At 34.8% G+C, this 12,128-nt stretch overlaps 2 protein-coding genes across 2 annotated transcripts; one reads left to right on the forward strand and one right to left on the reverse strand.

Moving 5' to 3' along the window:
- The first annotated feature begins 215 nt into the window (after positions 1-215).
- Positions 216-2,957, forward strand: LOC140446604 (protein FAM200B-like). Its single transcript, XM_072539177.1, has 3 exons — positions 216-422; positions 743-1,162; positions 2,940-2,957. The coding sequence occupies exons 1-3, from the start codon at positions 216-218 to the stop codon at positions 2,955-2,957; spliced, it is 645 nt and encodes a 214-aa protein (XP_072395278.1).
- Positions 2,958-3,776: 819 nt separating this feature from the next.
- On the reverse strand, positions 3,777-4,334 carry LOC140446605 (protein FAM200C-like). Its single transcript, XM_072539178.1, has one exon. It carries the CDS (start codon positions 4,332-4,334, stop codon positions 3,777-3,779), a length of 558 nt encoding a protein of 185 aa, XP_072395279.1.
- Positions 4,335-12,128: the final 7,794 nt, after the last annotated feature.

The following is a 12,128-nucleotide window of genomic DNA, read 5'->3' on the forward strand; positions in this document are numbered from 1 at the left end:
CAGGTAATAATAACACAAACATCTCGTCGAGTCACAGATCTTATCGACCACGAGGCGTCACAATATTAGAATCATTATTAGTCACAATGTTAGAATTCGGACAGAGACGTCGACGCGTGGCAATATAATTATTTATTGAGAATTGCGAGATAGTGGTTTTATTCTTTGCCTTCTCAATAAGTTGTAATTAATTACTCTTTTGTTTTGCTCTCAAAATGTCAGCACCTAAAAAAAAGTGCCGGCAGTACTCAACGGAGTATTTGAAATATGGATTCATTGAATTGCCAGGGAATAAGAATCTACCATTGTGTCTCATTTGTGCAAAATCTTTGTCAAACGAATCCATGAAGCCGCCTCGTCTTATGGATCACTTGAAGAGGATTCATTCAGATAAGTCAGACAGACCCGTCCAATATTTTGCGGTGAGTAAAAGTCTTTTGTTTGTAGGATGTATTTTTTCCATGTACAGTTACAATCATTAAATAGTTTACAGACTTACGTATCTAGGAGCATATTTTTTAAAATTTTTACCCCGTTTAAACGCACCTTTTACGTCAAAATTATTGCAATGTAAAAATTAAAGTGTAAACTATTTAGTGATCGTAACTGTACCTAGGTATCAACATATTATAATTATTTTTACTTTCTATTACCAAAAGTCAGACTGAAAGAAAACCTTTTTTAAACTTTATTACCATTACTTATAATAATTAAAGTGAATGTGTATTTCTTTCGTTTACAGGAGCTCAAGGCAAAGTATGAAAGGCGAGTTACTGTTGGATCATTGATTGCAAAAGCTACCAAGAAAAACGACAAGGGTTTACTTGCTTCCTACAAGGTATCATTCTTAATAGCAAAAAGTGGCAAGCCGCACACAATTGGAGAAGAACTCATCCTTCCAGCTGTCAACGAGATAGTTGATACTATGTGGGGACCCAGTCAGGCCAGCCAAGTAACAGATGCAGTTTCTCTCAGCAATAATACTGTCTCCAGAAGGATTGATGAAATGGGAGCGAATGTCGAAGATGTTCTCTGCAACAAATTGAAAAGCAGAGAGTTTACTGTGCAACTTGACGAGAGTACCCTGAGTTACAGCACAGCTTTGCTCCAATATGTCCCATTCATTGGCGACAATGGAGAAATGGCCGAGGAAATGCTATTTGTTAGAAGTCTGATTACTGATACAAAAAGATCTTCCATATTTGAGGTCATTAAGAGATTTTTTGAGGAAAAAGAGATTCCCTTATTAAATATGATCGCCTGTGCTACTGACGGTGCAGCAGCAATGACAGGACGCCATTGGAGATTTATTGCACATCTGAAACAAGCAGTACCTGGAATTTTGTGTGTTCACTGCATCATTCACAGAGAGCATTTTACTGTCAAGAATTTGAGTGGGAGGTTGCACGATTCTCTTCGACTAGTCATAGATGCGGTAAATCAAATTAAAGCAAAACCAAAGAATGATCGAATATTTCGTACACTTTGTGAAGAAAATGATGAGATATTTAATACATTGCTACTACATACGGAAGTCCGCTGGCTTTCTAAAGGCAATTGCTTAAGGAGGTTCTTCAGTCTCATGGATACTGTTATTGAATTTCTTAATAATACTGACATAACACTGAGTACAGAACTACAAGAGAAGCGAAATGACATCGCTTACTTATCAGATATTTTTCAAAAATTAAATGAAATGAACCTGCAACTACAGGGGAATAACATAAATATGGCCAAAGCGGAGGGTGTAGTCGGAGCATTCATTGACAAACTATCTATTTTTGAAGAAAATATGCAGAGAAGAGAGAGAAGAAAATATGCAAGATCTGCAGTCCCGATTCCCAAGATTTGACTAGTCTGATAGTGCCAACTTGGTTTATCAATCCTTTCAGCGTGGAAGTTTCAACGGTATGTTCTTCTCTTCAAGAAAACTTGATTGATTTGAGACATGATGTTGAAATTGAAAGTTTGTTTCGGGAGTGTGGGTACGAAAGATTTTGGCCGCGGATAAAAGAAGTGTATCCACTCTTGTGGAATGCAATCAAATTATTATTATTGGCATTCCCCACAACATATCTAGTGGAGAAAGGTTTTAGTTCTGTGTGTATATTGAAAAACAGACAAAGAAATAGGCTCGACCTAATAGAAAGAGGGGATTTGAGGTTGTTATTAACCAACATTGAGCCAGACATAAAGAAATTATGTGAGGGACACCAGGCCCAAAGAAGCCATTAACAATTCTTTTACACACATATAACCATTTATCATTTTACGAAATGTAAAAATAAATAAATATGGATACTTACCTTTTGTATAGATTCATTATTTGTTTCAATTTAATTGGGTGGGGGGGGGGGGGCGATTGTAGTATTCATAACTGGTGAAACCTGTCTAAGGGGGCGATCATGGGAAAAAGGTTGGGAACCACTGGTTTAGACAAGTGGTTTTTAGACTTGATAAAAATGTGAATATATCCAATTTTAACTTGAAAAATTTAAAGATATAAAACTAGCTATTAAATAAGGTCATATCTTAAAAATATTAACAAAAGGATATAAATAAATACTAAAAACTTTTCCAGACATTATAGGTCATATTATAATAAACACCAATAAAACTAAATACGAAATAGAGCAAGCAACTGCAGTTAACGAATTTGTACACTTGGTTCACCTTATCTAAACACATAGGTACTCGTGATCATTCAATGGTAGTCCACTTATTGAATTAGTTTATAAGAGAACGAGAAACGTAATAGAATGAAAATGAATGCCGTAAGGCAGTGTGGTCCAACCTTTTAGACGTTGCGGGCCGTATTAAATTTGAAATTATTATGAAGGGCCAGAGAGCTCGACTCTTTAAAAAAAAGTTTATTTTAAAAAATAATATACAAACGATATATTATTTACAAGTATTTTATTACGGTTTACAAATTACAGGTTATGTTTAAAATTTAACATAAAATAAAAAATCAATGGGATATTTGAGGCAAGGGTTTATCCTCTACTAACTTTTGCACATCTATATCTATGCTAGTCGTAGTGAGTCTAATACACGCTTCCAGAAAATCGTTTTCCATGCGATTACATGTTTTAGATTTAATATGCTTCAAAGCAGAAAATGTACTATCACATATATACGTACTACCAAACATTGAATATAGTTTCAACGCAGTTACGAAGTTTAGGAAAACTATCCTTGGAGACTAACTTCTAAAAGATACTAATGTCTTTATTTTTCTTTGCTTGAAAAAACGAATCGGACTGTAGTTGGCACAGCCCTAATTGGTATTCTGCTGATTGGTTCTGAATGTTGACTTCCATTGGATTGTTAAAAAGCTCAAGATCGGGTTTTAGTGCATCAAATTCCAAAAACCTTTCATCGAATTCTTTTTTTATTTCAGTAAGAACTTTTGCAAACCTCGAGAAATCGACCATGGTTTTATCTTGATTTATTTCGAAACACGCAGGAAAATGTGTGAGGTCGTTTATTTTCATGCAGTTCTCGAAAAGATCAAGTTTTTTGCGAAATGTCTCAATTTGACTAACCAACTGTGATACTGTCTTATTTTTCCCCTAGAGTTGTAGATTTAATGTGTTCAAGTGAGAGGTAATGTCTGTTAGAAATGCCAGTTCATAAATAAATGCTTTGTTTTTAAGCTTTGTTATAATTACGTCCGTGTTAATAACAATTTCCGTTTCAAAAAACAGTAAGATCTCTTTTCTTAGAGAAAGAGAAAACAAATTCTAAGGCATTTGCACTTAATCAGCGTATTTTTAAATGTGGAGGACGTCCTTATATTCAGTATTTAATTCCTCCAAGAAAGAGGTGAATTTTCGGTGCCGCTGAGCTCTGTTTCCTCCTCTTAAGCTGTTTACTTTCTGCACTACAGTTTTCATAGTATCGTTGATTTTAATGATCTTTCCGCAGAGAGCCTCTTGATGGATAATGCAATGAAACATAACACAGTTAACACAATTTTCCAGCAAAAGTCCAGCCAATCTTTTTATGCGTCCGGTCATTGTTTTTGCTCCGTCGTTGCAAACGCAAGAGCACTTTTGAAAACCTTCAATGTGGTGCAGTTTTAGAAGTTCCTCAGGTACACAAAAATCTTCACTGATGCATCTAACAAAAATTAATAGCTGATTTTTGTCAGTAATATTAACAGATTCGTCCAGGGCTAAGGAGTAGTACAAACAATCACGAACTGTGTCGACCATTTTTTTAAATACATGAGTATTCAGCTTATCAACTCTTCTAGATATAGTTTGATGGGAAATTGAAACACATTCAAAAGTTTTGGCCATCTTTTCATCTCCAAAGGATCGCGCCATTTTAACGGCACACCGCTTGATCATTTCTTCATTTCTAAATGCTTTTTTACTTTTGACAAGCTCTAAACATACTTCACATGATGCTGATTGACGCTTGATGATTGACCAGCTGTTGGTTTTGTAAATAGAGATTTTTGTTTATTTAATTTAGCTTTAAGTTCTTTTACAAGAGTATTGCGAGCTTCACCTTAATATTTGTCGTATTTTGTTTTGTGCTGGGTTTCATAATGCCTACTAATATTGTATTCTTTTGATACCGCGAGTACTTGACAACAAATAATGCACTGAGGTTTGCCTTTTAATTCGATGAAGAAATATTGATTTTCCCATTTTCCTTGAAACTCCCCTTCGAAAATTTAGCGTTTTTGGCACTACTCATTCTGAATTTAACATTCAATTTATTCATCACTGTTAATTCAACACGATACGTGCAGCTGTCTGAAGCTAACTGCCCGCTCATCTGGAGTGGGTGTTCAAGGTTAACTACTTTCTTAAGACTACGGAAAGTTAGACAGGGTTGGAACAGGTAAAAGTTATCAATGGCAATATTTTTGAAATGTGTTTGCGGGGGCCGCAGTTTAACGAGCCTCGGGCCGCATGCGGCCCGCGTGCCTGAGGTTGGACCACACTGCCGTAAGGGATGAAAGTTTTGTGCCATGCATTCATATAATACATTTCAGAAAATATTGATTTCAAAGTCGCTGATTTATCGGACTTGTATCCAGTGTGTTATTCATGTACTTTAGTTACTTATTATGGGTAACATTGCAAATCTGATAAAAAACGTGTATACGTCCGTTGACAACATAACATACGTAGTTTTTGACTATTAATGAATTTATATTAGTTAATTGTTAGTTTTCCTCCCAACTAACAAATTCCCTATAGGTATTTGTGAATATTATGCATACAAAATTAATAAAACAACTGTTTTTTAATCTAAGCGTCTTTGCATACAAAAATAATTTCTGATGAAAACAAAATTACTTTTTGTAATATAATTGGTTCGTGGCGGTAATTGGAGAAGCCTGAGGGGAGCCGCTTGTAATACCATTGGAATTGTAAATCACATTGTCATTTCATTTCGTTGTTGGCTGGATGGCAGCGTAGCCGAGGCAGAGACTAGTGTGTGTGTCATTGTTAGCCGATAGGTTTCTATTCAGCGATTTTATTGAATCTGTTTATTCATTTATAGGGTGAGTGCTGCATAAGGGTACCTTCCATACACAGGGATTTCTCTAGAAGTATTTTCTTTGGGGAAAATAAAGATGGAATAAAACGGTTTTACATTTATATGGAAATGTGTAGTAAAGTTGGATATCATTTAAAACTAACTTCGAAATTGACTTTTGTTAAATTGCACAATTTTGATTTATACTTATATGATTTTTTACGTAACGTACGATATTGAGTTAAAACACAGTAGATTGACTCTCTTACATCACAGTAGTTTTTTTTGTATAAATTCTGAAAAAATGAGAATCGTTTACTTATTTGAAAAACATCACTTATAAAAATTAAAATTTTGGCAAATCAAGAAAAACTGCCCAGCTTCAATTATTTATTTCAAATCTTACTTTTACTAAGATATTCATTGGAAGGAATGTAGATATAAAAATAATTGTACAAATTGATTTCATATTTTTAATGATAATTTAAACAAAAAATAGGTAGAAACTTAGCAAAATATATTGAAAAATTAACATAATTAACATTAACAGTATCTTCTTCTTCTTCTTAGTCGTTAACCTGATGCAGGTATCGTGATATCATGAAGATATTAGTTCAATTTCCCAATGTTCCTCCAAGTTGTTCTATCTTCTGTCATTCTAGCACATTCTGACAATGGAGCGCCAGCAACAATATGGTCCGTGTATCGTGTGGGAGCTCTACCTCTACTTCTTTTGCCTTCTACTTTTCCCTGGATGGTAAGTTTTTCAAGACCATTTCTTCGAAGGACATGTCCAAAATAGCTTATTATTTGTTCTGATATTTGTGTTCTTAGTCTTTTCTTTATGTTTAGCTGGTCCAGTATGGATTCATTTGTTCTTCGGGTCACCCATGGTATTCTCAGCATTCGTCTCCAGCAGTACATCTCAAATACATCTATGTTCTTTTTGTCTTTCTCAGTAAGGGTCCAGCATTCCGATGCATAAGTAAAAACTGGAAAAACTAGACTTCTTACTAGTCTCATTTTTGTATCGGTAGTTATTACATGGCTTTTCCAAATTTTTGTTAATTTTGCCATAGCGCTTTTTGCGATTGCTGACCGCCGCTTTATTTCTTCAGTACAGCCTCCTTTGTTGGTTATTAATGAGCTCAGGTACACAAATTTATCTACAACAGCGATATTGTTTATCATGACCAGATGATTTTGATTGTTGTTAGCTCTGTCAATTATCATGATTCTCGTTTTATCTCTATTTATTTTAAGGCCCATCGTTAAGCTTACGTCTTCTATCCGTTGTAGCAGGTGAATCAATTCAGCTTCAGAACTAGCGAGGATAGTAGTATCATCTGCATATCTCAAGTTGCAAATCTTTTTCCCGCCAATGGTGATGCCACCGTTCCAGTCCTCAGTAGCTTTCCGCATTATCCATTCACCATAGATGTTAAATAGAATTGGGCTTAGTATGCAGCCTTGTCTCACGCCCTTTGTGACCCTGAAACTATCGGTTAGTTCCCCATTTATTCTAACTCTGGCATAATTGTTATTGTACAGGCTTTTAATTAGCAGTATCAGATGATTGGGGACTCCCATTTCAGACAAAACCTGCCACATTTTACTCCAGTTGACCAAATCGAAAGCTTTACTATAATCTATGAAGCACAAATATGTTGTGATGTTAAATTCTCTGGATTTTTCTACAATCTGCCGTACGTTTAAAATTTGTTCTCTAGTACCACGTCCGGGGACGAAACCTGCTTGTTCCTCCGCAATGTTAGGTAGTAAAAAGGGCTTTATTCTCTCGAGAATTATAGGTAAGAGTATCTTACTGCAATGCGCAATTAGAGCAATTGTGCGATAGTTGCTACATAAATCTTTCGCCCCCTTTTTATGTATGGGAATATATAGTGATTGTGTCCAGTCCTCAGGCCGTTTACCTGTCTCCCACCCACACTCTTTGACAAATTTGATGTATTATATCCACTCCAACGTCATCTAGGGCCCAAATCATTTCAATGGGTATGTTATCTGGACCGGCAGCTTTCTGACTTTTTTGCCTCACAGTATATAATAACTAACATAGTATATAATATCCTAATTGATGGATTTGACCGTTACTTGATGGAAATTCATTTTATGTAACAATAAAACACTGAAAACTTTGTTTTCAAAACTTTCACAAAATTTATTTTAAACTCTTATCACTACAGCTGTTTCGGCTAATTCCCTTTCTCAAGTGATCTATTTTTGGCATGCGTTTACACTTTATAGTCTCTAATGAAATAAGTTGAGGAGGGGAGAACTGTTTGTCTCAAGTTGGTCATTCAGAATTATATCTGTGTTTTTTAATTTGTTGATTCCAGAGATTCTAACAAAGATAGCTTAAGGCCTTTATTTTGAATGTGAAGAATTTTAAATTCGTCATTAAAAGAATGATTATGATCTAGAAGGTGAAGTGTGTATGTAGAATCTGTTTTTCTATTATTGAAAGCCCTTTTATGTTCTGCTATTCGTTTATTAAAATTTCTACCAGTTTGACCGATGTTAGTTTTTGGGCAGTCGCCACATTTAAGTTTGTACACACCACTGTGTAAGTGTTTTTTATTTTGGCTCTTGTTGTTTTTAATCATTTTAATCATTCTTAAAATGAGAAAAACAATTTCAAGAACTTTTTAACAATTTTGCCTTATTTTGCTGTTTTTGTACCCACAAACGAATTTAAAAAGTTTTAAAAGACGCCACTTTGAAGGTATTTTATCTGTTAGCAGATCAAATTATTATTATTTGTGCTAAATTATTAATCATTAAAAAACAACGCCAGAATTTCTGCAGAAAATGTATAGGTTTTCTTACTATAAGTATATATTAACGAAAAAACTCTTTAAATATCTAGCTGGCGATTGCGATATCTTGAACACAGTAATTTTTCTTATTTCCCTATAGTATACCATTACCGCTTCATGTTCCAATTTATATTTTTACTATTTTTTGTCTGAATACATATAGTTTCTCATAAAATAATTATCTTCAATCTATTTAATGTTATTTCTTAGATTTAGCCATACAGCTCACACTCCCTCTAAGATAAAAAATTCACTTATCCCAGATAGCTACAATACCAAAAGGATTAAGCTCTGTTGGGACTCTTTTAGTGTTATCGAGTCCTAGGTACGTTGGTTTATCTCAGTATCTGTAGCACAGCTTTCTCCATAATCTTATGTAGATGTTCATTTAGACTCACCTTTTTATATTTTCTAGGAGGTTCTTCGGAATGGCTCCAGCAGTAGAGAGAATAATAGGTATTGTCTGGGTACTTACTGAGATGGTTTGTTTGGAGTAGTCGCAGTTTAATGGCTATCTCTTGATGAAAGATCTTTCCTAGTGAGTCGTACCGTTCCTTATATTCAGTTGCAGCAAATACCTGGCCCCTCGTAAGATGTTGGATCTTGGACCTGAGGGTCTTTGACGATATATTCCAGGTAATTTTTGGTTGGTATAACCTGATCCTGAATGGCGAGTAATGAACCTACTGTTTCAGGGAACATCTCTAATAATGTCAGCTAATAGTTCGATGCTATATTGTCGACATGGTCTTGACTGACCTCATTGGGATGTCGCCCGTGCAGAGGTTTACCCATCCAGGTGCGCATTTTGTTGTCCTTAGTAAAATGGTTTATGCGCATTTCTGGTTCCCTCAGTTTGATCGGTGTTGTATTATCTACTGCACAAGTTCTTAAATTAGTAATTTGTTTTTCTAGTTGCTCACTTATATCTATAATCCACTCCTAAATACCGCGGTAATGTCGTTCTTTCTACTGAACTAATTCGAGGATGGTGTTTTTGTGCTTTTGTGAGGTGTGTTCGTACTTTTCGCTAAAAATTTTCTATATCTGTTTTTGTCCACTTAACAATACCAAATGAGTAGCTAAGCGCGGAACATGCGTAGGTGTTTAGTGCCTTAAACACATTTTTACGGTTAAGGTGTGAACGAAGCAGCTGTTTTACCCTTCGTATAAACTCAATAGTTATATTCGTTTTCCTTTGCTTATAGTCAATCTTCCGCGCTTGCTTTATTCCGAGGTATTTATACATATCATTTTCACCCGTGGCCTCGATGTGGCGTGATTTTTTATTATTTACATTATTATTATTTATTATTTTATTATTTTATTATGTTTATTTCTCCTGTCTTATTAAAATTATTTTACAAATATCACTGTAATATCACTATAAGAAAATCCAGTAAAGTAATATTCGACACAATAATTTTCGTATTTTTTACACCAAATTATAACTAGCGTAAACTGCGACAAAAATGGCAATAAAAATCAATGTGGTCTGATGCAGTGCGATGTAAAATTCAGTGTAGATATATGACATGACGTCATCAATATGACCTTTTATATATGCTACTAGTAGAAGACCATCTGTCATGGGTATACGCACCCCAACACACCCCCTATTAGCCTGAGGCTAATGGGCTTCTTGCTATTGCACTCGCTTGTTACGCACTGATGGTGTCAATTTCAATTTGCCTTCCGATTTCTTTGTGTAGACAATTGTATTTGATATAACAAGATTTAAAAGTGAATATTTTATGGAAATTTTAGACGTGAAATATTAGAACATGAAACTTAAAGTTATATCATATATTTTAAATTCCATTCGGCACTAAAACATTCATTTATTGTTTTAATAAAATTTTTTGTAATAAAATTCGTTTTTAGGTTGAAAATTCTTTTCTTATGTAATGACGCTATCTAGAAAGATTTCTTAACTAACAAAATATCTTTTAAACGAAGTTGCGTATCTGGAAGATGAAACATCAAATAAAAATTTTATTTATAAAGATTTTATTTATAATTTATTGGTTATTATCAATAAGATATTTGATTCAAGTCCGGGTACAATTTATCCAATATATTTTTTTATTCATCATCATCATCATCATCTTCATCATTATCAAGCATTAACTGCTGGATATAGGTCTCATTCATCTCTTTCCATCTATCTCTATCTTGTGAGTCTTACCGCTGTACCGCAGTTACCGCTAACATGATTCAAGACGTTAGTCCCTCTAGTTGGTGGGTGTCCTCTGCTTCGTTGTGCTTCTTGTCTTGGTCTCCACTCGACAAAACGTTTTGTCCATCGGTTGTCTGATAATCTGGTGACATGCCTGCCCAATTCTACTTTAGCGATGCGATTTTTTCAATAACATTTGTTATTTTTGTTTTACGACGTGTTTCTTATCGAAACCGAATTTCATATCTAAAGTACTTATACAACGCAGTCTGCACAATATCCCTTCCATGAATCCTTCCATATAATTTTATTATTATTGCATCATCCATACGATCGTCTATCAGGACGATGTCATCTGCAAATCTTAAATAACGGAGATTCTCTTCATTTATACTTCATATAAGTATGTTCTAAAGAAGATACAGTGTCTCCTTGCCATACTACTCGTTGTATACAGAACGTATTTATTTATTTTTTTAATTTGTTTCTTTTTCAAACAGTCTTACGTGGTATTTTGTTAAAAATATTTTTGATTATGTTAGTGTAGCGATGATCTATTCGGCATTCTGTCATGGCTTTAAACATTTTCTACTGGCTTATGCTTTCTTGTAATCCACGAATATCAGTGCGAATAGTTTGCTATATTCTGCAGAGTTCTCTATTAGGTTCTTTATCACTAGTGGCTGGTCATTATTGCTGTATCCTGGTCTAAATCCAGCTCGTTCTCTAGGTTGATAGAAGTCTATCTCAGCCTCCAGTCTTTTTTGATAATTTAGTTACTTAGATAATTTAGATTTAAATTACTGAGTCATTACAAGAAAATAGATATGTATATATACTCCCCCAACTTGAGAAATATCACAGATATTTAAATATTCAGACAGATAAACACAAGTTGCAGCTATATCTGAAACATAACAGGGCAAAGCAAGCAAGCAATTTAATTAAACCCAGCCTGTGAGCCATGTGCACCCCTAAGAATTATGTTCGGGTATAACAATTCATTGGAATAAGGTGTATTAACTCGAGTAAAAACAGGAGTCACTCCACCGCGCTCCAATGCTCCAGACCATCCCTTTCCCCCCTATAGCACTCTGATGCGCGTTAGGAGCACAACTATCAGCTAAATGCTCTTCATGTGGGAGTCCTGGATAATAGAACTCCAACATGGTTTTTAACCGAATTCAAAACTCAGGACAGCGCATTGTCGCTATAATCCTATCTGTAGCTTATCCGCGAACTAAAATTACTTACTTGAGCCTCAAGTCTCCGTTCTGAGTCAGGCTCAGTTCGGCGACTTAGTGCTCAAGGGGTTGGGCCCTACGTGCCCGGGTTTTAATGGTTTTTGTTATAATTTTTTTTGTGGCTTGCGGGGGTTTTTGTTAGTAGTTTTTTGATTTTTTTTGGTGGCTGAAGCCGTTTTTTGTGTGTTTTTCGAATTTTTTTTTGTAGGATGCCTGAAACATAAAATCAGAATTAGTGCATATTAGTATAATAATTATCTATTTAAAATTAACTGGGTTTACGCTGTACGTTGCGATTGTCCACGAGTTTTTTGAGCTACGAACTATCTTCTTGGTCCGTTGTTTTTTGTAGTGGTTTCT

The sequence above is a fragment of the Diabrotica undecimpunctata genome, chromosome 7 (assembly GCF_040954645.1).
Source record: "Diabrotica undecimpunctata isolate CICGRU chromosome 7, icDiaUnde3, whole genome shotgun sequence".
Classification (NCBI taxonomy): Eukaryota; Metazoa; Arthropoda; class Insecta; order Coleoptera; family Chrysomelidae; genus Diabrotica; species Diabrotica undecimpunctata.

Coding starts and splice junctions, on each gene's coding strand:
- LOC140446604 (XM_072539177.1), top strand. CDS start 216: ATGTCAGCACCTAAAAAAAAGTGCCGGCAGTACTCAACGGAGTATTTG. Junction 423..742: donor GACCCGTCCAATATTTTGCG/GTGAGTAAAAGT, acceptor TTTCGTTTACAG/GAGCTCAAGGCAAAGTATGA.
- LOC140446605 (XM_072539178.1), bottom strand. CDS start 4,334: ATGGCGCGATCCTTTGGAGATGAAAAGATGGCCAAAACTTTTGAATGT.